Consider the following 27,074-nt stretch of genomic DNA (forward strand, 5'->3'; position numbering starts at 1 on the left):
AGAAAGCCTGTACCTCTCCCAGGTAATACCAACTTCCCTTCAATTAGAAAAGTCAGAAACACAGGGGTTCAGCTTTGGTGTGCCTTTTCTCCTAACCCCTACACTCCATCTAGCTGCATGTCCTGTAGGTTCTATTTCCAGAAATGATTTTCTATTGATCCATTTCCCTCAATGTCCAAGCCCATTATCAGGCTCCTGGTCTGCTATCTGGTCTCTTTTCTTCCACACTTGCCCCACTACAACCCATTGTTCATACAGAAGCCAGAGTAAGCTATGTTTTTTATTTTTAAAAAAAAAGAGAAAGAAAAAATAAGATCTCATTCACTGGCTTTGTTAAATGCGATGGAGCCCCGGTTCCAACTCACAGTGACCCTGTCTGTATAGGGTTTCCGAGAAACCACTGGTGGGTTTAAACCACTGGCCTTGTAGTTAGCAGTCCATTGCTTATCCTACAGTGCCACATCAGGACTCCTCAATTGCTTAAAACCCCTCAGTTGTGTCCTATACAGTGACAATAAAATCCAGATACCTGAGCATGGCCTACAAGGCTGTGTATGCATGCTTGGGTCCCTTACCATGCTCCAGCTGCCCCAGCCTCCTTGCTGTCTCTCCAACAGGCAAACTCCTTCCACCACTGCTCCAAACTCGTCTGACTTCTTACTTTTAATTTCAGCTGTTCAGAAGCCTTCCCTGTTCAGTCTAAATGCCACCTTCATAATTACTCTCAAACACATCACTTTAGCATAGTTTCTCCATAGCACTCCACTCGCTCATCCACGTACCTACTTGTTTTTGTTGGTATTTTTTATTCTCTGTTCCTCCTCTACAGTGGCACTAGAGGATAAAGCACTCAACCTCCAGGGTGGTTTGAACCACACCTCGAAAACCCTATACAAGGTCACTATGAGTCGGAACCAGCTCGACAGCACTTACCAACAACAGCAACAACTTCTACAATGGAGGTGTTATAAAACAGGAACCTTATCTGTTTTGTACATATCCTATCCCTTGTATAGGGCACAAATAAGACACACAGTACATATTTGTTGAATGAATTGATAGCTTTTCAGTTATAAAGTTTATTAACAGTGACCCTTTTTTAGTTCCTCTTTGGCCCAGTTCATTACCCCAATCAACCTCCCCACTCTAGAGCTTCAATGCAGTCCCAGAATACAGGACATGGAGTAGGATGAATATCATCTGGACTTCTGGCTTTCCAGCCTTTTCTTTCATGCAGTAAAAACATTCTTTTAAAACCCTCAATATATCAAAGAACCTCTACATATCACATATACAAAGCAGGAGCTATCCCTTTTTGAGGGAAAAGATGTAAGGCTTACAACTCTGAGAAACACAGTTTGACATTCAGTGTTCTCCTTGTCTCAGATACCTTTTAGTACAGAGAAGTGATCTGAGACCCAGAGAAGGGCCATGAGCTGCCCTGGGACACAGAGCTTCTTGAACTCTCAGTCCAGTGCTCCTTTCCACAGCACCACACTGGATTGTGGAGTCTTTCCAGTCAGGACAGGGGAAGCTTCCAGCATGTCTCCCATGGTCTGACTTGGGGTCTTCTGCCTCCAAGGTAGACCAAAGGACCTCTGGCTGGGTATCTACCCCTTCTGACTGCTCCTCCTAGAGTCATGTGAGGGGCTGGCTGGAGGGCAGACTGGAGGTGCAAGGGGGTTGGGTGGGGAAGCTGGGTGTTTGTGTGGAAAGGTCAGTGGGACTAGTGGACTGCGGGCTGGGAGACTGGGGGCTGGAGGGCTGGGAGGGGCTGCCAAGCTCTGTGGTGCTGTCTCCCTTCTTCAGGATAATACTGCTGAGCTCCTGAAGCAGCTGTTCCTCCAGGGTCCCATGTGCCTGGGGGCTGCTCTTTGAAGGGGGAATAGGAAGGGGTTCAGGTGGCCTTTCTACCAGGGTGCCTGCTTTGGAGAGAAGAGGTTGATCAAAGGACCTCTGGCTGGTGAGGAGAGTTTCTTGCATGGTGGATGTAGAGGTGTTCTTGGTTAGCTCAGGGAAGGCCCCCACTTCCTCATACACTGGCTCCTCATACACAGGTTCCTCCAGTTCTTCTTGCTCCTCCACAGACCCCTGGGATGACTTCATAGGCTGGATGGATATGCGGGTGTCAGGAGGCAGGTACAGAATTACTGGATTATGAACTGTGGCACTGCAGGATAAGTACTGGACTGCTAACTACAAGATCGGTGGTTTAAACCCACCAGCTACACCTCAGAAAATCTTACAAGGTTGCTATGAGTTGGAACAGATTCAATGGCACTTAACAACAACAACATTCATTGAGCTATTCCTCTGTGTTAGATACTGCAAAATACTTTGTATGTATAATTATCAATATAACCCTAGGTGGGTGGTCATACTATGGATGAATGAACTGAGGCTCAGAGGTGTTAAGCAAATTGACCAAGATCCCACTGTGAGTAAATGATCAAGCAAGGGCCTCGAACCAACTTCTTCTTCTCAGATCCCATGATTCCTTCTTACTTTCCTCACTATATCCTATTCTCCTTTATTTTCTATATTCTGGTCCAAACTCTATTTGTCTCTCTCTCTTTCTCTCTCTCACAGCACTACACACAAACTCACACACAAACACACAAATAGAGCCCCAACTCTATTTGTCTCTCTCTCTTTCTCTCTCTTACTGCATCACACACACACACACACACACACACACTCACACACAAACACACAAATAGAGCCCCAACTATTTGTCTCTCTCTCTCTTACTGCATCACACACACACACACACACATTCTGAAGGGTCTTCCCAAATCTGCATCAGGACAAATACAGAGAGCACACGCAGAGTCAGGCAGCACAGAGGACTATGGGGCTGACAGGCACACTGGCACTGTAGCTGGCATGGCACAAGTACTCACAAAGAACATGGACAGGGTCCTCCGGGTGTGCAGTCGCCGCTGGGTACAGGTGGAACAGGATGAGGGGAGGGAGAGACACAGAGACACAGTGAGGCTTGGCAAAAGGAGGCAGAGGTGGGAAGTAGGGTGAGTAGAGAAGGCAGAGGGAGGGGCACAGTGATAAGAGGGAGGCATCAGGTCCCCACTGCAGTGCAGGAAGGGCAGAGAGCAGAGGGCAGGAGGAAGTTGGGACAGACAGGGGCCTTACCAGGGTCTGATTGGCAGAGAGAAGTATAGCCCCACTGTCATCCCCACGGATAGGCAACAAAGGCATGGTGCCAAACTTCTGACGGGCAAGATCAGAGGAGGAACGGCGTCGTAAGACCACTGGCTGCTGGTCATCATGCTGGTGAAAGGGTGAAGCGTTGGCAAAGATGGACAAGGGGGACAGCGAGGGATGTATCTAAGTCCCAGGGGATCACATGCCTAGTGTTCAGCCTCCTCCATCCCCTCACCTGGGCTTTGAGGATGCTGGTGGTCCAGTCCCACATCTCATTCTCATCAGTGCAGGACAGGTAGCTAGAGGTAATCAGAGGGGATTAAGGGGAGAGGGGAATCACAATTAAAGTGATGGAGGAGGTAAAGAGGGAGGTGAAGGCAGGCAGGACATAGGGCTGGGCTAGAGGAGAAGCCAGATTATAAGGAGGGGGACTCACAGATGCATCTTCTCTAGTAACAAGGTGAAGCCCCACCTAGGAGCAAAGGAGAACAGTGATATATGATCAGAAAGGTAAGAGAGGTGATAGCAGGAAGGCCCTAATGTAGGAGCTAGGTAAGAAAACTCACGGTGTTGGAGGCTTTAGCTTTTTGCGGATTCCCAGGTAGACCTTGGCACCTTCCAAAGGCCACTCCCGTTCTGGTTTAGAGCTCTGAGAATATGAACATTCAGTGAGATTGGGAGATGGGAGGAAGATCATGGAATTCTCAAAATACTTTATAATGTAAATGAAACTGGAATACATTATGCTGAATGAAATAAGTCAAAGGACAAATACCATATGATGTTACTATTGTAAAAAGAATAGGTATACATACTGAAAGCAGCGTCCACCAATGGTTCCCCGGGATAGAGGGGTAGGTGTGGGTGGGAGGTGGAGCTCACTCTAAATGGTGGTGGTGGTTGGTGGTGATGTGCCATGGAGTCCGTCAGACTCATAGCGACCCTGCATAAGGTTTCCAATGCTATAAATCTTTACAAGAGCAGAAAGCCTCATCTTTCTCCTGAGGAACGGCTGGCAGTTTCAAACTGCTGACCTTGAGGTTAGCAGCCTGACTTGTAACCACTACGCTACCAGAGCTCCTTACTTTAAATAGTTGTTGTTGCTAAGTACTGTTGAGTCAATTTCGACCCATAGCGACCCTGTATAGGGTTTCCAAGGAGTAGCTGGTGAGCTTGAACCACCGACATTGCAGTTCAACCAACTTTGCAGTCTGATGCATTAGACCACAGTGCCACACTAGGACTCCACTCTAAATGGTTGTTGTTGTTGTTAAGTTCCGTTGAGTCGGTTCCGACCCATAGTGACCCTGAACAGTAGACACTTGTTATTTGAAGGGATGGGAACCACAACACTAAATGTGGTTAAAGTGTACAGACCTGGACCATAGTAAATGATGCCACTAAGAAGTATGCAAGAAAAAAAGGCATTGCTGGTAAAATGCTAGGATATAGACAATGGTATAACAACTTAATCAACAGGAATGTGGACACGTAGATATGTGTGATACATAAGTATGTGCCTAGGTATGTATGTGGGTGAGCAAAAAATACTACTACACAATCTCAGAAACATTTATTAAATAGAATATCAAAATGAGAATCTATTGTTTCTCAACATATCCTCCATCTAAGTCTACATACTTCTGGAGGTGGTGTTTCCAACTCTCTTAACTCTTCCCTGAAAAATTCTTCATTCTTCAGTTTACACCACATCCAAACAGCAGTTTGGGCATCTCTGAGAGACTCACATCATGTTCATTTTAAAGGTTCTTTGAGTTTTGGAAAAAGAAATCTGAAGGGGCACACTTGGCACTGTAGGGTGGATGGAGTAAGGTTTCTCAACAAAATTCTCATAGGACAGTCCTTGCTACCCTCAAAGAATGAGCAGTGCGTTATCATTATGGGATAAAATTCCTCAGTGCAACTTTCCTGGACTTCTTCTCACTAATGCAGTTTTTAATTTTCTTAAAACTTCTTCAAAAGAATCCCTTGTGATCATCTTGTATCCTTTAAGAAAATCTATCATGGTTATCCACTTAGAATCCCAAAAGACAGTTGTCATAGCGTGCTGATCTGGCTGACCTCTCTGTCTTGAATTGAACTAGACCAGCAGATTCTCTCAGAAGCCTTTTTTTTTGAAGCACTCTAATGAGACTAAGACAAATCTATTACTGAGAGAACTTGTCTGAAGTCATTCACTGATCACAGAGACATGTTTAAACACATTTTGTTTGGAATAAACCCATGCATGTATAAACTGGAACCTTACTAGCATTACAGTTTGACTTACTCTCATACGTACACCTGCATATAGATGAATCTATATATGCCCACCAATATCTGCACATGCATCCATAGATACAATAAGGCACATAGGAGATACAAACAGATATTTATTAAACACCTTTTGGGATTCGTTTACAAAATCTGAAGGCTTAGGACCATAGTCTTAGGGAACAACTTGGTCAGTTGGTATACGGTTTCTGGTATAAAGTACATAAAGTAGGTGATCTTCCTCCTAGTCTGATGAGTAGCATCTTAAAAACTAGCTAGTGACTTTCTAAGATACAACTACTGGTCTCTATATATCTGGAGTAAAAGAGAATAAAGGACATCAAAGATTTAGAGAAGAAACTAGTCTACAGAGCTGACAGTCTACATAAACCAGAACCTCATCTAACCTGAGACCAGAAGAACTAGAGGGTGCCTGGCTACCACTAGCTACCATTCTGATCACGAACACAATAGATGGGTATTCATAGAATGGGAGCAAAATGTGGAATAGAACTTAAATTCTTTAAAAAGTCCAGATTTACTGGACCAATTAAGACAAGACTATTGCTCTGAGCTACTCTTTAGATCTTGAACCAAAACTACTCCATGAGGTCATCTTTTAGCTAAATAATAGATTGGCTTATGAAATAAGCAGTATCAATGTGAGTACTGTCTGTGCTCCTTTTTAAAAAAATTATCTATATGCGACTAGTCACCATTTACTTTAAAACAAAGAAGAGAAAGGACCAAGGAGATTAGATTACTAGAAATGGAACAACTAGAATGGAGATTATAAGAAAGAAGGGAAACAATGAGAAAGTTGACACACTGTGTAAAATGCAACCAATGTCACTACACAAAGAGTGTAGAAATTGTTAAATGTGAATCAAATTTGCTAGATTAGCTTTCATCCGAATCAGTATTGTTAGGACAAAAAAAGTCATAGAAACGTTGATTTGATGGGTTATGCAATCACAAGGTCATAGAGGTTAAGGGGTCAGAGAAGCCATGAGGTTGGAGAGAATATGGGCCATGGGATCAGAGGCTCAGTGCATTCATGGCTCCTCTCATATGACCACCTTGTATTCTATTCGCCTCACCCCAGGGTTTCACCTTTTTCTCCTTGAGCAGCAGCAGGCAGCGGTCACGCAACAGAAAGAATCTCTCCTGGAAGCGACTTCCCAGCAATCGGGGTGGCTCCTCCCGGCACCGCAACAGTCCTACCCGTGGACTCTCACGCCGAGTACCTGGATAAAGATGGACAATAGTAGGGCTGGATAGACGGGCTTGGCAAAGAGTCCTGCAGGATGCTGGGCTGAGGAAGGAGGCTCACCTGTGAAGAGACAGCCGGCCTGGGCAAGGGGCACTTTTCGCAAGAGCAGGGAGGCTGAGCAGGGCTCTGGAAGTTGGCACCACTGCAGGGCCTGCTCTAGGACCTTTTCCTTGGGGTGCAGTGGCCGCTCTAATGAACAAGGTGGGGTTGGGTATCAGCCAGAATGCACACATCCTGGAACCCCCAGTCCATCTACTTCCATTCATTTATTCATTCACACATCCATTCAGCCACTTAAAAACATTTAGTTTAGCACCAGTTCGAAAACCAGGCACTGGGCTGGCCCTGGGTAGACAGTGTTGAACACAATACATAAAGCCCACAGCTTAATGAGGGAGAAGGCAGTAAATGGGTAAGCAAACAAAATAACTGCAGAAAACAACAACAACAACACTGCTTTGAAAGAATCTGAGAAAGAGAGAGTAGCAGAGCAGCCACTGAGATAGGGTGATCAGAGATAGCCTTTCATATGTGGCATTTGAAGATAAACTCCAGAAATCTGAAGGATTAGGAAGAGCAAGCCATGCTAAGATCAGAGAGCAGACTTCAGGCATGGCAAAAATGCAACAAAGGCTTCAAGATGTATTTGGAGGAACTATCACCAGCTGCTCCTCGGAAACTCTATATAGGGTTGCTATGGGTTGGAATTGACTCAACAGCATTTAACAACAACAACAACAACAACAACAACATGGCCAATGCGGCTGAAGCAAAGGAGACAGTTTAAAAACACCAGTGATGTGAGATCTGGAGATAAGTTCTAAGAAACTGGGGGAGGGTGGTGGACAGATATTCAGAGCCTTGTAGGCTATAGTAGAAGGTTTGTATTTTGTTTAAGTTCAATGGGAAGTCACTGGAGGGTTTGAACCATGGGAATGGCATGATCTGGTTTATGCTTGACATGTTCATTTAGTTGCTTTGTGGAAAATGGATTGTAGGGAGGCAAGAATGGAACGTTGTCTAGCTATTCCCTTTCTGGGGCCATACATTTTAGTGGTTAATATAGGGGGACAGAGAAGTAATGGTAACTTTGGTAGGAACTGATAATAGCAGAGGTGGAGAGAAGTGATAGATTCAATTAGAATTGACAGGATTCGTTAGTGGGTTAGATATGAAGATAAAAGAAAGGGAAAAACCACAGGACTCCCAGGTGGATGGCAGTGTCGTTTGCAAAGCTGGTGCATTTAGGAAATGGCTTAGATTTTGGGGGGGTGTCTAAGATGCTTACAAGACATCCAAGTGAAGGTATCATGTATACAGCTGGATAAGAGAGTCTGGAACTCAGAGGATAGATAGGTCTGAACCAGAGGTAAAAATGTGGGTGTCATCTAAAACTATGAGATAGAAGCTCTGGTGACACAGTGGTTAAGTGCTCGGCTGCTAACTGATTGGTCAGCTGTTTGAACCAACCAGCTGTTACACAGAGAAAGATGGAACAATCTGGTCCCATAAGGATTTATAACTTTGGAAACCCAGTGGGACAATTCTACTCTGTCCTATAGAGTCACTATGAGTTGGGACCGACTAGATGGCAGTGGATGGAAAGCTCTTGGGATCGATGAGCTCATCCAAGGAGAAATAGAGATAGAAAAGATAAAAGGGCCGAGGATTGAACTCAGGATTGCTCCAACATTTGAAGTCTGGGCAAAGAGGAAGAGAAGCCATCCTTGAGATAGAGAGGAAACCAAGGACTCGTGAGGTTTATTAAAACCAAGAGACAAGAGTATTCAGAAAGAGGGAGTTGAATGTCCCCTCATATCCAGTGTCTACTGGATTTGATAACACACATACACACACATATACACATGTATGCACACAGTTATACTTACCAAGCTCCCCATGCTCACGAATCTCAAATGTCACCCACAAGTCCATCCCAGCTGCTGTCCCCCGCATCTCCAGTACCTGGTTAGTCAGCTCCTCAGCAGTCAGTGTTGGGGACACCTGGGGTCAGGACAAGAGCATGCTGGTCAGGTCCCTGCAGCCCACCATTCTGGCATTTTCCCTCCAGTTGTCTCAGGACTAACCTTCAGGGTGACACAGTTGTCTGGGAGCTGTTGTTCTATGTAAACCTCCATGATGAGGTCTCCAGCCTGAGACAGCTGAGGGGAGGAGTACAGATGTCAGGAGGACACAAAAGGAGGATGCAAAAGAGCAAGGTCAGAAACTTGCCCACCCCCGCCATCCCTCAGCATCTTAAAAGAAAACTCCAGGGTTGGAAGAACAGCCTCTTTAGGCTGCATGCAGTGCGTCCGACACAATACCCCATAGTGGCTTTAAGGACTGGTTTCACTACATTGTGATCTTGAATAAGTGACTCTCTGAACCTCAGTTTATTTGGAAAAATGGGACTACCTCCTTTATAGAGTTGTATGATGCTAAAATAAGATTAGAAACGCTTGGAATGTAATAAGTCTGTCCTGATGTGGTGCTGTGGGTTAATGCGCTAGACTGCAAGGTTGGTTTAATCTGCAAGATCGGCAGTTCAAGCTCAGTAGCCGCTCCTCAGAAACCCTATATAGAGTCGCTATGAGTCAGAACCAACTCGAAGGCACTTAACAACAGCAGGAGCCGGTATTTGCTACCGTACTTATTATTATTTTAATTTCTTGATCCAATGGACTCTCCCAGGGAGCTCCTGCACTTGGAAGTGGGTGCTCTGCCACCATTTTGTAATGAAGAATCATTATAGCGGACAAAATGGAGCAAACCCTAACCCACACCCCAACTGAAGCATTCCTCTCCTTGGATTTGCCCTGTGGCCCATAGAGCTGAGGGTTAGTTGCCTAGAGGACAGGCTGAAGGGAAGACATCCTGAACTGGGTAGAAGGTCTGGACAAGTTACCTGCACATCCTTCCAGGTGGTGATAAGGCTGACCTCCAAGTCAATCTGAGCTACCTGGTCAGAGTCGATCTGTGGAAGAGCCAAAAGGGATTGTGGGAACTTGTTGGAAAAAGAAGGAAGGAGGAGGGGGAGAGCTGCAAAACCAAACTAGGACCTATACGAGAGGGTTAAAGTTAAAAACCAAGGGGGCAAAGGTGTTCGGAGTAAGGTTATGGGACAAAGAAACCCAGGACTCGGAACATGGTTCAGAAGAAGGCTGGGGCTGGGGGCTGGTTAGGGGTGAGCCGGATCCAGTCTCTGGGTCCTGAAGTGGAAGAGGCAGAGGGGCTGCAGGCCAGGGGTCAGGATAACCTTACATCAAAGACAGAGATGTAGCCATCGATGAGTTCCTGCAGCACCCGCACTTCATGCTCCCCCCGCCCATCCGTCTGGAATACACTGGGCGCAAACAGCAGGGCCAGGTTCCGTGTGCACATCTGGTTTAGAGCTGCACACTTCTGCACCCTACAGAGGGGTGTGAGGGTCACAAGGAGAGCAGTTTGCACTCACCTGCTCTTCCACACATTCATTCACTCATCCAGCAAAAATTTAATTGAGTCCTACTGTATGCCAGACCCTGGGCTAAATGCTTGGAATATGCCATGCTAGCCTCAAGGAGCTCCCAGTCTAGGAGATAGACGGATAAGGGAATTATAAATATAGCAGAGACCAGCAATTTTTTAATGTCAAGGGACAGAGAGTACATATTTTAGGCTTACAGACTAGAGTGCCCATTACAGCTCTTCGACTCTGCTGTTGTGGTGTAAGAAGAGCCAAAGAGAATGCATATATGGATGGGTGTGGCCATGCTGCAATCCAACTTTATTTATATGAAAATAGACAACTGGCTGGATTTGCCAATCCCTAGAATGTAGTGTAATCAGTGCAATGTAGTCAAGAATTCGCGCCCAAATCACTTAAGGGTCTATCTCCCAAGGAGACTGGTAAAGGTAGAGCTCCATCCTATTTATCTTTGTGCATCTCTCTGGTATAGAATAATGAAACAAAAAAATATTGATTGATAACCATATTTATAAGGGTTCACAATAGATAGATCCTGCTAGAAAGGGAGAAAAATGTGGAACAGAACTTCAAATTAAAAAAAAAAAAAATCCAAACTTACTTGACCCACTGAGGAAATCTCCAAGACTTTTAACCAGAAATAATCTTTAAACCTTGAACTGAAATTATTTCCTCAAGTCACCTTGTAGCTAAATAGCAGGTTAGCTCATAAAGTAATGAATATCACCTTTGAGTACTGCACTCCCTTAGAAAAATCACCTATATGAGACCAAGTGATCAACAAATACTCTGCAGCACAGATGAGACGTTAGAGGGCTGTGAGACTAAGTTAATAGGAATGAAACAACTAGAATGGAAACGAGACTGTTGACACTATGTGAAGAATGTAACCAATGTCACTGAACAGTATATGGAGAAATTGTTCAATGAGAGCCTGTTCTACTATGTCCACACTTCCACTGAAAATACAATTTTATTAAAAAAAAAAAAACAAAGAATCTTATAAAACTTAATCTCACTTAATTCTCATGAATCTATAATACAGGTATTATTTACTCCATGGTCTTCCTTTTGCAATGAGGAAACTGAGATCGAAAGAGAGTAAATGATTTATCCAGATGAAAACCTAGGTCTGTCTGGCCCCAAAGGCCATGCTCGGAGTGTTCATACTCTGATCCTCCACCTAACAAGTTGTGGAATGAATGAATGAGTGTAAAGGGGGGTGGGGGTGGGGGGGTTGTCAGACCAAGGTGACACAGGGTCTGGGAGGGGGCTTGCTGGGGATCTGACCATACTAACCGATAGAGATGCCCAATGAGGGTGGCCAGTGTGCGGCGGTTGACCCTTGGCAAGCTACCAATCACTTCTTTGTATTTCTCCAGGCGCTGATTCTTCTGGGGCAGCTCTGGAGATGGGGAGGAGTAGGGTTGGAGAAAATCAAGGTAGGAAAATGAGGCTGGAGCGGAGGGTTTCTTAGAAAAACAAACACAGAATGGTTGTATGTCTATGGCCTCCCCAGTTTGCCGAGTTAATCCCTGGGTGATCTTCCAGAGTGGGAATGCTAGGGTGGGGGCTGCTCAATCTACAAGAGGGTCTCATGGATTCTGAGGGGGGAGAGTTCCTGGTTGGGCATTGGTTGCCCGTGAGGAGTTCTCAGAGATCTAAGAAGTACCGGCAGCCTCCCTCCAGCGAGGCAACAACCGTGCAGAAGTCACGGGGTCATCCAGCTCACGAAAGAAGCGTTTGAGTGTGTCAGTGACGTCCTCCACAAAGTGCTCCCCTGGTCGGAGCTTCACTGATCGGGCATCTCGCCGGAACTCAGCCAGGAGCCGCAGACTTCGGGCACGGGCACCCCCTTTCCGGTACACACCCTCCAGCCGGAGTCCTGAGAATAACCAGCGTCTTTGCTCATTGCTGCCTGAAGACCTCCCACCCAAAATCCTGCTTTGCCATCTGTGACTTCCCCATATTGTGTGGGGTAGGGAAGCCAGATGGGAAGAAATCAGTGCCTCAACCGTCTTGCTCCTCAGGTTTCTACTCAAGTTTACATTCTCAGAGAAGCCTCCCTAACCATGCCACCACATATAGTATCCCCCATCACTTTCTGTCTCCTGGCCACTTTCATTTTTAAATAGCACTCTCTGAAACCACACTATGCTCTATTATTAATCATCTCTCCTTCGAGTCTATAAATTCCATGGGATCTTCACTTTTTCACTACTGGAACCCCAGAGTCTGACACATGGTTGTCGTTGTTGCTAAGTGCCATCGAGTCGGTTCCAACCTATAGCGATAAATCTTTTTTGGGATGAATAAAGAAATATAGAAGGCAGGAACTCTGAGGGGCAAGTATGAACCTCCATACTCTTCAGGGCTTTTTAAAAAAAAATAATTTAAAAAAAGCTTTCATTGTGAATTGAGTGAAGTTTTACAGGGCAGATCATCAGTTTTACATTCAACAAATCATTGCAATGATTATAATCCCCTCCATGCACCATCAGCTAACAGTATTTACCTCTATTACCCCCTTTTTAAAAAAATACACTGAGAATATATATTCACTTAAATGTCCACAGGGCACATTTTGCAAGCTAGCCTCCTGCCTGCAGGCTCACTGCCTTTCTCAATCCATGGGCCTATAAGTCCTCTACTGCTCTGTCTCTCTATGCCATAGTCTCTACCACCATCTCTGTTGTTGCTGCTTTTCTGATTTCTTTAGGGCTTTTTCACTGGGCCTCTGACCTAATCCCCTCTTTGGACACAAGGGAGACTGAGAAGAGGATAGAGGTCTAGAAGAGGATAGAGATATGAGAAGAAGGTAGAGTTGAAGGAAGTCACTGACTGGAAAATGTCATTGGCTTCTGCACTCTCCATGGTCCATGCCTGGAAAGCACAACCATTTTTATGGGGTCATGATGTACCTTTCTTTTTCTTGACCGCCCTTTTTAGTTTTCTGTGACTTTTCCTTTTAAATAGTCTAGTCTTTTCAATGGAGTTTGCAGGGAAGCTAGATTCTAGTAGGCTCTTATTTGGGTTAGAGAATAAAACAGAGGCCGAAAAAATGCAAGGGGATCAGGAATTATAAGAGCCACTTGTATAACAAGCCTTTATGCTTAGAAAACCTCCCACTCAGAATTCTACTCAATCCTTCAGGGATTTGGTCCTTGCCTTATAGTGGTACCCCCTTTGTCCTCCATGACTTTATATTCCAGCCGCATTTCCAGTGCCGCTCTTATTCTCCATATCCAGCACCCAGTAACAGCCACCACTGGACACGTATTACCTGCCAGGCCCTGCACTAAATGTAATGCCTTACATTCATTACTTCACCGCAGTCTTACAACTATCTTGGAAAATGAGGACTGTTAGTATCTCCATTTTACAGCTGTGGGAACTAAGACGCAGAAAGGCAAAGCTGCTTGCCAAGGGGTCATAGAGTTCTTGGTGACAACTGCAGTCTCTAAAGACAAAGTTCTCCCAGTCTGATTGCTCCCTCTGGCTGCACTCATATTCTTGGTCTCCCACTTGGTTCAGTATCAGTCATTGCCCACTCACCATGCTGGGTGACAAAACTGATGCAGGCGTCCACGATGATGGGGATGTCACCCCGGCTCATCTGCTGCTCTTGCAGACCAGTGCCACCTCCGCCAGCCGCACCCCCAATGGCTGCATTCCATGCTGAGAAGTCCAGCCGGCCCTCCCCCTGAAGATACAGGGTCCTGAGACCCCAGAGGCCTGGGTCAGAATGGACTCAGAACTAAATTGAGAGGCCCAGGAGCACAGTAACTGGACATCCCAGAATCTCCAGCAGGGGGCAGCAACACCCAACCCTGACAAGGGGGAAGGACTTTGAGGAAGTAGGCAGAGAGTGGTCCAAAAGGTGGGGAGGAGGGGAAGGGGATTCTAGGTGGGTGGATGGGGTTATCAAGGATAGAGACAGCACTTACCTTCCTGTCTCTACAAGGACCAAATGCTCCTTCTTGTCTGGGGTTTCAGCTGCAGAGACCACACCTGGGAGGAGAATCATAAGACATTATCATCATCATTGTCTTCCTCATAATGAGGACTATTTATTAAGGACTTAAGGCATGCAGGTACCAGGCTGAGAGGAGTCTTACAAGGGATGTTGCATTTAATCCTGGGAGTTGTGTAATGATATGACCTTCATTTTACAGGTGATACACTGAAGTTTAGAGAGGCTGAGCGATTTGCCTCAGTTACTTGCTATAAAATGCAAAGGTGAGCTGGAACCCAGGTGCCTTACCTCCAAACCCTAAAGCATTTCCCTACACGGAGAAAGAAATGCAGTGAGGGTATCCTTCCTCTCTCTTAGTTCCCAAGTCTCAGCTAACAAGTAACTCTAAATGTTAATAATAGTGCCCTTGATGGCACAGTGGGTTGAGCATTGGGCTGCTAACAGCAAGGTCAGCAGTTCAAACCCATCATTGCTCTGTAGAAGATAGATGAGGCTGTCTGCTCCTGTAAAGATCTATAGATTCAGGAACCAATGGAGCTGTGTAGTCTGATAGGCCCTTCCTCTAAGGTACTTCTAGGCAGATTTGAACCTCCAATCTTTGGGTTAGTAGCTGAGTACTTAACCCAGGGACTCTGCTGTTTCCCAGAGGGATCTCCAGATAGAGGAAACTCCACCCCACCCACCATGGCCACTCTTCATCCTTGCCCTGCCCATGCTCACTGATCTCCTGTAGACGCCGCAGATGCACCATATCCTCAGGAGCTGGGGGGCCTGGACCCGGCGCTGGACACAGGAAGAGGTGGTCACCACGAAGGAGGCCAAACCCTGACAGCCAGAGGCCAGGAGCCAGGGCTGTGTGGGAGGGTGACCGAAGCCACAGCCGGCCCAGTCGCAGCAGCCCAGGGCCCAGCAGCTGGTGACAGCTCAGAGGGGAGAACCACTGTGAATGAGAGTGGGTGGGGTAGGGGAGACATGCGGAGAGAGAATGATAGAGAAAGAGACAGAGTGAGAAGGACAGGGAAACACAAAGACGTGAAGAGAATGCAGAAGAAATAGAGGAATGAAAAGTGATGGGGAGAAGAGCCAATGAGGAGACATTGTTGTTGTTAACTGCTATCAAGTCAATTCTGACCCACAGAGACCCTGTATAGGATCTCCAAAGAGCAGCTGGTGAGCTTGAACCACTGACCTTGTGGTTCAAACTGACTTTGCAGTCTAGTGCATTAACCCACAGCGCCACACCAGGCCTAAAGCAGTAAAGGACCAAGTTTTCTTTTCTTTTTAAATTCCAATCCATCACTAACCAATACTTTCTTTAAAAAAAAACTATAAAAAATGGATTACTAGACAAAGGAACAAAAGCAAAGACATATAAAATACAAACCTGCAGTTTTTATTATTAGATTTAATGCATAAAATCACTTTATCAAATTACTATAATCAAACTCAAACCTACTGCCATCTGATAGATTCCAACGTAATTACCCTATAGGGCAGAACAGAACTGCCCAGGAGTGTTTCCAAGGCCTGTAAACTTTATGGAAGCAGACTGCCACATCTTTCTTCTGTGGAGTGGCTAGTGGATTGAAACTATCGACTTCTTGGTTAGCAGATGAAGCCTATAACTATTGTGCCACCAAGGCTCCTCAAATTGCTATGTTGTTGTTAAAGACCATCAAGTCAGTTCTGGCTTGTAACGACCGTGTATAGGGTTTCCGAAGAGCGGCTGGTGGGTTTGAACACTAGATTTGCAGTTCAAACCAACCTTGTGGTCCAGTGCTTATCCTACAGCACCACACCAGGACTATAAATAAATACTTGTTCTTCATTTCTGCACTTATTTTGTCAGTGACCAAAACAAACAGCCCACGGCCCAGAGTTGGGTTACAGTCTTCAGACCACCCTTTGGGGAGCACTGCTTTAAAGAACAGATAGAGTTTTGAAAAGTGTAGGTGAAAATAAGATGAGACTTTGAGCGGCCTGTAAGGGCCATGATAGAGTGCTACAGTGTCAGGAGCTGTAGGAAGACCAGTGAGTGGGAAGAGAGCCGCAGAGCGAGTATTTCCTATAGGAGGGGTTAGATGGTGCAGAGATGAGGTTGGAGAAAGGCCTCCACAGTTTAGAAACAGGAAGTCACTGGGGACTTGCAGAGTAGCAGCTCTGAAGAGCATAGACAGAGGAAAGCAACTGCAAGGGGTTAAGGAGGAACTGCAGGTTGCTAGAGTACACCACTTCTGAGAAGTTGTCAGGAGGACACTAGGGTGATGAGTTGAAGGTAGAGCAGGGCTGAGGGAAAAGCTGTTTAGAATGAAAGAGATAATCACCACCATCATCATCATCCCTACAGCACCCACATAGTGAAAAGTGCTAGGCAGTGTGGGTCTCACATCTCACTGAATTCTCAACCCTTGGCCATGGGTCTTTACATCCACTCTTTTCTGTTATTATTAAGGGCTGTCGAGTTGGTTCTGACTCATAGCCATGCTGTCTAGCAGGGTTGGGGAACATCCGGCCCACAGGCCATATAAGGTCAGTGAAATTATTTGGTCTGGCCCTGCCTAGGCAACCACGGTTCCATTAGGAGTCAGTTAATTAAATGTTTGACCAAATATAGCAGGCTAATTTTTTTTTTCTTTAAGTTTTTAGTGTGAATTGAGTGATAGTTAACACAGAACATTGGCTTTATACCATCGTTTCATTGCAATGATTACAATCGTCTCTGTGTATCATCATTCAACAGTATTTGCTTCTACTCCATCTGATTTTGGGGGGGAGGGTTGGGAGGGGGAGGGGTGATGTACACAGGAACACTCAGGAATATATAATAATTTAAACAACCAAAGGGCACATTCTGCAAGCTTAGCAGGCTAATTTTTAAGTTGATAATTTTGAATGGCCTGTGAACAATGTTATAAATATCCAAATGGCTCTTGGCAGAAAAAAGGACTCATGGTGTGGCACTATAGGATCAGCACTGGACTGCAAGCCACAAGACTAATGGTTCAAACCCACCAGCTGCTCCTTGGAAACCCTATACAGGGTTGCTATGAGTCAGAACCGACTCAACCTAACAATAACAACCACCCCTGCTGTATAGGGTTTCCGAGGAGTGGATGGTGGGTTTGAACCACCAACCCTTCAGTCAGCAGTTCAGTGTTTATTCTACAACGCCATGCCAGGACTCCACGTCTAATCTACAGGTGTGAAAAAGCTCCCAAAGTTAAGAGTTGTAGGACGCAGGTTCAAGTGTGTCCAACGTCAGAGCCTGAACTTTCAGTTCCAGGAAGCATGTGTAGGATGGAGTGATTGAGTTATCCGGAAATGGTGATGCAGTAACTATGAAGGCAGCTTTTTGCCCCTGGCCTGCTGGAAGCAGCAGGAGTAGCATCTCAAGTGATGCTTGGGTAGGAGGTTTGAGACACAGAGCTGGGTTTTGTTGTTGTGCTATGTAGCCTCCTAACTCTGACTTTGACCAAGTGAGTTCATAATCTCTGCACCTCAGTTGCCTTATTTCCAAGGGCTATCATAGAAATGGAATCCTGTTGTGGCGCTGTAGGATAAGCACTCAACCTCAAGGTCAGTTTGAACCGTAAGGTCGGGGGTTCAAACTCACCAGCCGCTCCTTGAAAAACCTATAAGTGACTTGACGGCACTTAGCAATCGTAGAAATTAAATGAGATACTGAGCAAACAGTGCTTAACACAGTGTCTGGCTCAGAATAAGTGCTCAGTCAACCTTAGCTGTTTGTAGAAGCAGTGGGAGTGACTGTAGGAAGAAGAGAAGACAGAATGGGAACAGATGGAGCTGAGAAATCATGAGCTGTCGGCCATAGGTCTTGACTGTCTCACCTTGCCGATGGCGCTGGTCCAAGCTTCCAGACTGTCAGCTCCATCTGTCCCAAAATGCTGAATCCTCCCTCCAGTAAGGATGAGCTCAAAGGAAAAGGGGAACCTGAAGAAAAGGTGAGGTGAGGGAGAAAAATGTGGGCCAGTGAGGGGGCTGTTAGGCTGGGGATTGGGAAGGGACAAGTTAGAGCTCAGGGAACATGGGAGGCTTTTACCTGTCAAGGTCACTTGGTTCAGTAGGTGGGGGGTTCACACCCAAACAGACAACATCCTGGGAATGGATGAGGCTGAGGGGTTCAGGGTTACTTTCCGACACAAACATTTCCAGAGCTGCTCCCAGAACGCACCATAGTCTCGGGGGAGCTAAGGGAGTAACAAATGATCAGGGGGCAGCAGACTCCTAACTTTACTCTCAAAATTCCCATTTGTTATTGTTATGTGCCACTGAGTCCATTTTAACTCTTAGTGACCCCATGTGATTGAGTAGAATTGGCCCAAAGGGTTTTTCTGTGGCACTGCAGGATAAGGACTGAACTGCAAACTGCAAGATCAGCGCTTCAAACCTACCAGCTTCTCCTCAGAAACCCTATACAGGGTCACTATGAATTGGAACTGACTCGATGACACTTAACAACAACAACAATCTTTACAGAAACAGTTTGCCAGGTCTTCCTCCCACAGAGACAATGAGTGGCTTCAAACTGCCAACCTCAGTGCTTAACTGATGCTCCACCAGGGTTTCAGTTCCCATTTGTCAGGTATTTATTCTGTGTCAAGCCCTCTGTGTATGCAAAAGTCCACATAATCTTCACAACCCTATGAGGTGGGTATTAGTATCAGTTCTATTTTGCAGATGGGTAAACTGAGGCTTAAAGTTTGAGTAGCTAGCCCAAGTCACAAAGGTAGAAAGTAGCAGAACTAGACTCTGGACCAAACAGTCTGACTTCAAAGCACAGCGTCTTAACTATCACCCAAGTTCTGCCACTTGGCATGGTCCCTCTCTTATCCCCAACACCCCAGCCCACTCCAGGGTACAGCCCGCCTTCCCATCTCAGCCCCATCCTCCCTGCCCCTTTGCAGTGAACTCACACCCATCCATTTCCACCCTGTCTCCTCCCAGCCCCTGACTCCCTCTCACCATCCCGGCCCCTGCGAGGGGGTGGGGGTCCAGCTTTGTTATTGATGGGACCACAGTACAGGAAACTGCTGTAAGTGGCAGGCACCACCACCTCATTGTACACACTAGGGGAGGGGTCTGCAGGGAAGAAGGAAAGGTGGCAAGGTGAGGCTAGTACAAAGGGATGACCTGGGCCTCCTTGGAGAAGAGATTAAATGGAGGAAGACAGTGGGCCCCAACTCCACTGGTAGCATGGACAAGCAGAGCCCAGTGGGGCTGGACGTCTTACTACCCAGACTAGAAAAGAGGGAAGCAGAAGATGATGGGACAGGAAGTCCAGCCCCTGCCTACAGCCTCTGCCCACCAGCCAGCCAACCAGGTAGTTTGCTCTGAAAGGGGACTCAGCACACCCTGACCACCCCAGGCAGTGGACATCACCAGTCATCTCAAGCCATCAGGGAACAGGACCAGAGGATCTGAAGGACTGCAAAACCCCTAGGGCCAGGTCATTGTAATGGGTTGAATGGTGGGGTGATTGCGTTCCCATTCCCCAAGAATAAAGGTACAGGTCAGGGCTGAGAATTCCCAGGGGAAGATGCCATAGACACTTGGGAGGATTACCTGAGGGCAAGAGGCCAGGGAAGCTGCCCTCCAGGGTTAAGGGGGACCAGGGCTCTTCCTCTCCCTCGAAGGTCTCCACACAGAGGAGCTGGGCCATTTTCTTTAACAGGTTGGGTCCTGCCACAGCTGCACACAATGCCTTCAGAAAGGGAAGGACCTCTGTCATTCTCCCACCCCAACTGAGAGCCCTGAAGATGTCTTTCAATCACCAAACCAGCCTCCACCACTCATGTCTAGGCATCCCAACCCACAGACTGCCTCCCTTGTCCCTTCTACCTGGAGAAACTGGCTATGATCTGGATACTGAGGATGGGGCTTCCGGAAGAGACCCAACCGGTACTTTTGGGAAATGAATTCTCCTCGAAGGCTAGGGGATGCATCTGGATGCAGCCCCTCACCTGGGGGTAATGTTCCTGCCCAGAAGCGGTTGGCGCGATTGTTGCCCAGGACAATGAACAACTGCAGGATGATAAAGGGCAAAGGCAAGTGACAAGTACTCAAGAGTCCCCAGGCACTCCATCCATTTCCCTAGATACCTCCCCTAGCCCCAGGTCCGTGTGCCAAGCCCTGTGTCAAGCCTCACTTGCACTATCTCATTACTCCAGACACTTGTATCCAGCTTCAGGCTCTGCACCTTGGAGATCCCAGAACCCAAAGCTCGATGCTGACCTGTCAGAGACATGTGGCATGGGTATTCTGAGCCCTCCCACCCCAACCCTGCTCCCACTCCCCAGGCCTCACCTGCACACTGCTTGCAGATGACCACCCCCAGGTTGACGGCAGCCCAATCTGGCTGGGAAGCCCCGCAGTCTGCACAGTGTTGGTTTGCTCGGTTGGACCAGATCTTCTCAGCCACCTCGTAGTCAGATAGGGTCTCCGTTACTGCTTCCTGCAGAGCAGCTGCCCAGCTCTGCCGAGCACCCCCAGACTCGGCTGTGAAGCTGAGAGGTGGACAGCCAGGCCGTGGGCATGGAATCCCCTTCTACCTGCCCCATCCCACTGGTCATTCTTGCAGAGCCACCAAAGACCACATCTTGGTCAACCCAGACCCTCTTGTCTCTCCTGCCCCTCCCCTCCCATTAGTGCACACCCACTGATGTCCTACTATGAGGCTTCCAGTGCTCTGCACCCCTGTGCTTCCCCTAAAAGTCTCTCTTCCAGCCATGCCTCTTGCCAGTCTTGGCCCCACCTGAAGCAGCGATGGGGTGTGAGCAGGTCGAAGCTACGACTCTTGGTCTCCCGGACACTGCAGCCCTGCAGCTCGATGAAGCAGATCCCGATGCCCAGAGAGAAGGCCTGGTGGGGCAGCCACAGTGAGGCTAAAATGGGCTACATCAGGCCCCTCAGTCCTGGTCCAGTCTCCTCACCTGCTCACTCTTGTACAGTGCGAGCTCTCCAGGGCTTAAGGCAGCAAACACCTTGGCTTTGTGTCCTCGAAGCTCCAGCATGCCCGTGCGGAGAGGTCTGGGTGGCTGCGGGGGCCGAGGGTGGCCCAGGAGGCGTTGCTCCTTTAGGCAGGATTGCAGCGTGGAGCACCATGTGTCTCGCTGAGCTGGTTGGGGGGGTAGGGTCAGGTCAGTTGGCTGTGCACCTTATCCCTTCCTCCCTCGCTCCCTAATCCAGTGGGCCCTGGCACTCACCCTCACTCTCTGTACGGAACACAAATACCCTCTGGCCAGTGACGATTTGAAATCTGTTGTCCTTGTTGCTGCGGGTCATCTCAATGGCAGTCAAGGGAATCACGCCTTTGGGGAAGGGATCCTGGAGGGCGAGCCCAATGACCCATAGGAACAGGAACTGAGCCATGCACACTGACCCCTAGGTCCAGTACCAATTTTTATGAGCTCAGCACTCAACCCACAAGCAGTAGGTACAGCAAAATAATCTAACTACTTCAAATGGTGTCATCAGTCATGGGGCAATGCCTCCTACCATGCATGGGCTTAGCTCCTGCCCATCCTCAGTCTCTCATTCCTCCCTCTTCATCTCCCCAGGCTCCATGTACGTCTTCCTGACCCTACCTTGTCACTGCCAAAGTACATCAGGCTCCTCCCATTGAACTGTACAAAGCGTCTCTGAAAGACGTAGTTTCTGAAAAAGATCAGGAAGTGTTGGAGGATGCCTTCTGGGGTTGCTCATAGGGTCTAGAAGCTCTTGGGACCCACTGCCCCATCCCCCCCACACACACCACACACTGCCACCCAGCCTCCCTCTCCTTGCTTCCCTTCCCAGCAGCCCCACCCCTGAGGGGAGAGCTTGTCCAGCCAGCCACTGAGCAGGGGCCCAGGGGGTTCTGCTATGGAGGAGAAGCTGGCATAGGGTGAAATGAGGTCATCACTGGTCTCCTCCATATCCAGGGTGGGCATCGAAAGGGTGGAGTCCCCAGGAAGCTCAAGACTGGCATAGCCGGCATCCTCCCGTGATTCCAGATCCTGCCTACTGAGCCTTATGGGGGCCAAGAGAGGAAAGGGCAGACATGAGAATACCCTAGTACTCTGGACACATTCTCTATAACCTCCATTGTTGTTGTTGTTAAGTGCTGTCAAGTCGGTTCCTACCCATTGTTGTTGTTATGTGCCATGGAGTCGGTTCCGACTCATAGCGACCCTGTACAGGGTTTCCAAGGCTGTAAGTAAATCTTTACGGGAGCAGAAAGCCTCATCTTTCTCCCGTGGAACAGTTGGTAGTTTCGAACTGCTGACCTTGCGGCTCGCAGCCTGATTCGTAACCACTATGCTACTAGAGCTCCTTGGTTCCTACCCATAGCGACCCTATATAGAGTTTCTGAGGAGTGGCTAGTGAGTTTGAACGACCAACCTTGCAGTTCAAACGGACCTTGCTGTACAGTGCATTAACCTGCAGTGTCTCACCAGGACTTCTGGACACACTCTTTATAACTTCCAGTGTTGTTGTTCTTAGGTGCCTTTGAGTCGATTCCAACCCATAGCAACCCTAATACAGTTTCTAAGAAACAGCTGGTGAGCTTGAACCACTGACTTTAAGGTTCAAACGACTGTGAAGTTGATTGCATTAAACCAAAGTGCCACACCATAACTTCCATTGTTGTTGTTGTTAAGTGCCATCAAGTTGGTTCCGATCCATAGCGACCATGTATAGGGTCTCCAATAAGCAGCTGGTGAGCTCAAATTCTCGCTCAAAGTCTCTGCTCTCCTTTGCAGAGAAACTCAAAAACGGCACCCACACTTGCTGTTTCCAACTCCTTTCCTTCCAATCTCTCTTAAGCCCACTCCAACCAGGCAGCAACCCCTACCACTCTGCTGAGACTGCCTTCATCAAAGTCTCCAATCACCTTCATGTGGCCAATTCTAGAAGTCACTTCTTTTACTTTTCAGCACCACTTGACACGGTTGATCTCTGTTTCCTTTTTATATACTTTCTTCACTTGGTTTTTACAATACCACATTCTCCTGGTCTTCCCTCTACTTCACCTACCACTTCTTTTCAGTCTATTTTGCTTAAACAGTTTGTTTCTTCCTCTTCTCCCAAACTTCTTGATAATGGAGTATACCAGGCCTCTGATACTGCCTTCCTCTCTATGTACACATACTCACACCCATATAAATCCATGGCACTGTAGAATAAGCATTGGACCACAAGGTCAGTTTGAACTGCAAGGGTCAACAGTTTAAACACATCAGCCGCTCCTTGGAAACCCGAATCAGGGTGGTTATGAGTACGAACTGACTTGATGGCACTTAACAATAACAAGTATGCTGACAACTCACAAAATTTTATCTCCAGCCCAGACCTCCACCCAGTTTCTAAATTTATATACCCAACAGACTACTACCATCTCTTCTTGGATGTATAACACACACCTCAAAGTCAGCATGTTCAAAACCAAACTCCTGACCTACCCCCACCACCCACCTCCTTTATTTAGACTTGTTCCCATCTTAGGTCAATGCAACTCCATGAGCTCTCAGTTGCTCTGACTGGCGCTGCCCAGCAGAAGTCAATGCCAACCACATACGTAAGTTAAAATTTTCTAATAGCCACATTTAGCAAAATAAAGAGAGGTGAAGTAAATTTTAATATTTTATTCAACCCAATACTGTATATTGCAAACATTAACATTTTAGTATGTAGTAAGTAAAAAAAACTAAGATAGTTTACGTTGTTTTTTTCAAATGCAGTCTTTAAATCCAGTGTCTATTTTACGCTTACAGCCCATCTCAATTTAGACAAGCTACATTTCATGTGCTCAACAGTCACTTGTGGACAGTGACCACTGTATTGGACAACACAGGCTCAGACCAAAACCCTTGAAGGCGTTCTTAACTGTTCTTCTGTTATATTTTTTCCCCACATACCCCACATTCAATTTGACAGTTTACCTTCAAAATATAATCCGAACCCAACCAATTCTCACCACTTACACTACTATCACGCCAGTCTGAGATCTCTCCCTTAGCTTTCTCACTTCCTACACCTCCTAACTGGTTTTTCTGACGCTGCTTTTGTCCCTAACAGACCATTCCCAACACAGCAACTAGAGGGATTCTTTTAAAATGTAAGTCAAAAGCTCTCTATTGCCAAAAGTCCCTTCCAGGTCTCACCTGATCTGTCTGATGCTATTATCTCCTCTATCACTCTCTTCCCCACTTTGCCCAGTTACATTGGCCTGCCTCACCACTGTTTTCAGGTCCCTGGTGCATGCACCCTCCTAAAAGCCTAAATTTTGATCATTCCCCTTGTTTCAAATAGTCTTCATTCCTCTAGATACCTTCATGGACAACTCCCATACCTACTTTAATTTTTTGCTCAAATGCCATCCTCTTGAGGTTCTCACAACTCTAGTAAAAAAATTGCAGTTCCTTTGCCCCCTTACCCTGCTCTATTTTTCCTTTGATATTTAATACCTTTTAACATACTATGCAAGGAGCTCTGGTAGTGTAGTGGACCTCAGCTGTTCCATGGGTGAAAGATGAGGCTTTCTTTTCCCATTGAGATTTACAGCCTTGGAAACCCTATGCAGTCTCGCTATGACTCCACCACCACACTATGTAAATTATTTATTGTTTTTTATAAACTGGTAATCTCCCCACAATGGCAAGAATTTCTGTTGATTTTATTAACTGATCCATCCTGACATCTGGCATGTAGTATGTACTCAATAAATACTGTTATTTGCTGGCTGAAAGAATGAAGAGCACTTCTCCCAAGTTTTAATTATATACCCATTTGTTTGTTAACTTGTTTTATTTCCTTTCTGCCTCACGGAGTCACAGGCAGTTCAAGGACAGGGCAATTCTGTTGTATTTATCCTGTATCTTCAGGACACACCAGGCACATTTGATAAGTAATTGGATACATTGCCTCCACCAGCTCCACTGCTCCCCAAGCTTCTCCCCTCCCTTCCATCAGCACCCTACTGACTGCTCACCTGTGCTCAGCCCTGTCCTGACAGACACCTCTGCCTTCTCTTCTATCAGGGGGCCCTGGGACCCCCATAGGCTGTACACCATAGTAAAGGCAACCAGGGTCCATGATGTGCACTAGTTGGAGAGAAGTGTGGGAGGCAGAAGGAAGAGGAATCAGGTGGGAATGATTGAGGCCCTCTTCCCTAACCCATGATAACCCACCTACCTGTGCCTGTTGTGGGCCTGAGGACAGAGGTGGGGGCAACTTTCTGGGAGCTGTCTGATGTTCTGAGGGAAAAGGTCATTGGCTATTAAGGGAGATAGGAGGAAGAACACACCCCCATTTCTCCTGTCCCATCACCATTCCACCCTGCCTGTTGCCACTCAATCACAAGATCTCCAGGGAGCCAACCCCACTTACATATCCTGAGCTGCATGTTGTCCGCCTCTTAAGTCCAGGCCAAAGTAAATGGCATTAGGCATCATCTCCATAGTATTCAAGGCTGAAGTTTGTTCAGAGGAGGAGGTGGGGGGAGGAGGGGACTGTGGGCTAGACTCTGGGCTCCTGGGAACTTCTGGTCCCCGAAGGACTGGGCTCAGCCAAGGCCTCTGGGTGGTGGCAGGGCCACTGAGCCCACCAAACACTGTCCGGGGCTTGGGCACAGGCTTGGGGGTCTGCGTTTGGGAGTCTGGACTGGAAGAGGATGGCTCCATGGCACTATCTGATTGTGAATCCAGGAAGCCTTCTGTAGCACCTGCCTGCAGCAGGCGCAGAATTCGTTTCCGGTGCCCTGTGGCGCTGATACCCAACTGCTTCAGCTCCTCGTGGCCCAGGCCCTGGGCTGCACCCGCTGTAGCCACGCCATGCAGTCGGAACGTGTCTGCATACTGCTCCAGGTGCACCGTGGCCAGCCACACAGCGATGTCCAGGTCCTGAGGGGCAGCCATGGGGGCTCAGGCCATTGCTGGGGGGAGGGGCAGGGTGAAGGGAGGGCTCAGGCTGAGATTCCCCCTCCCTGTCCCAAAGTCTGAGGCCTGGACAAGGGATACTAGACTCCAATATGCCTTTAATAAAAAATGCCAAAAGACTTGAGATCTAGAAGCAGAGCCATTCTAGAATGTCAGAAAAGGCTCTTGTAGAAGAATTCTTTTGTTTGCAAAGCAGGAAACTGAGGTCCAGAGAGGAAAGGGGTTTGTCCCAGGCTCACTGCAAGTTAGTTGTTGTTGTTGTTGTTAAGTGCCGTCGAGTCGGTTCCGACCCATAGCGACCCTGTACAGGGCTTCCGAGGGTGTAAATCTTTACGGGAGTAGAAAGCCTCATCTTTCTCCCGCGGAGCGGCTGGTAGTTTCGAACTGCTGACCTTAAGGTTCACAGCCCTACGCTGGTTCTGGGTCAAAACTCTGCCCCTGCATTACTGCACACCTAACAGTAGTTAAGGATAGAACAAGAGGTTAGATCCTGTGTGGGTGTATGTATGTGTGAGAGAGAACAGGCTGGTGGGTTTATGGGAAAAAGGGGCCATTGATGTATCCTGATCAGATGCAGCCTATTTGGGGAGATGGACTGGCTAGATAGAAGGAAGGAGGTGCAGACCCCACTCCTGCTGGTTTCCTGAGCTGTGGCCATCCTAATCCTGCAGTTCCCAGTTCCTCCTCCCCTTCCACCTATTGTTTCAGCTCAGACTTCCTTCCTGTCCCTCCAGCCCTGGCAGCCCCTACATCCTGCCTGCCATGGTCAGCCTGACTGGAGAGGCATAACCAGTCCCAAAATGTGGAGTCTGGACACTGGATAGATAGCCCTTTATGGGTAGGGATGGGAGGACAAGTGGGCCAGAGAAATGCTCTTAGTGCTTCAGTTTGTTTTTTCACCCATGGCAGCATGGACAGGCACACATGTGGTAGTACACACCCTGTGAAATGACATCCCTCACCTCAGTTTTAATCTAGCTGGCCTTC

The 27,074-nt window shown here is 47.2% G+C and overlaps 1 protein-coding gene across 1 annotated transcript; it reads right to left on the bottom strand.

Moving 5' to 3' along the window:
* Positions 1-1,638: 1,638 nt before the first annotated feature.
* Positions 1,639-26,066, bottom strand: ARAP3 (ArfGAP with RhoGAP domain, ankyrin repeat and PH domain 3). Its single transcript, XM_006866196.1, has 32 exons — positions 25,540-26,066; positions 25,345-25,406; positions 25,142-25,253; positions 21,976-22,179; positions 21,756-21,825; positions 21,375-21,495; positions 21,102-21,286; positions 20,924-21,030; positions 20,476-20,675; positions 20,318-20,403; positions 20,011-20,193; positions 19,735-19,873; positions 19,135-19,251; positions 18,212-18,359; positions 18,000-18,102; positions 14,872-15,091; positions 14,123-14,186; positions 13,731-13,894; positions 11,848-12,060; positions 11,475-11,580; positions 9,971-10,118; positions 9,615-9,683; positions 8,797-8,871; positions 8,599-8,713; positions 6,770-6,898; positions 6,550-6,683; positions 3,729-3,811; positions 3,599-3,634; positions 3,398-3,461; positions 3,151-3,288; positions 2,904-2,942; positions 1,639-2,109 (listed from the first exon to the last, which is right to left on the bottom strand). Exons 1-32 carry the CDS (start codon positions 26,064-26,066, stop codon positions 1,639-1,641), a joined length of 4,632 nt encoding a protein of 1,543 aa, XP_006866258.1.
* Between the last annotated feature and the right edge of the window lie 1,008 nt (positions 26,067-27,074).

This window comes from Chrysochloris asiatica, unplaced genomic scaffold (genome assembly GCF_000296735.1).
Source record: "Chrysochloris asiatica unplaced genomic scaffold, ChrAsi1.0 scaffold00087, whole genome shotgun sequence".
NCBI classification, from domain to species: Eukaryota; Metazoa; Chordata; class Mammalia; order Afrosoricida; family Chrysochloridae; genus Chrysochloris; species Chrysochloris asiatica.

Excerpts from the sequence above, each read along its gene's own strand:
- ARAP3 (XM_006866196.1), bottom strand. The coding sequence starts at position 26,066 with ATGGCTGCCCCTCAGGACCTGGACATCGCTGTGTGGCTGGCCACGGTG. Across the intron at positions 18,360-19,134 it reads CCCTCGCAGGGGCCGGGATG|CTCCCCCGAGACTATGGTGC; the intron begins GTGAGAGGGAGT and ends TTACTCCCTTAG. Across the intron at positions 14,187-14,871 it reads GCGGCGTCTACAGGAGATCA|GTGTGGTCTCTGCAGCTGAA; the intron begins GTGAGCATGGGC and ends TTCTCCTCCCAG.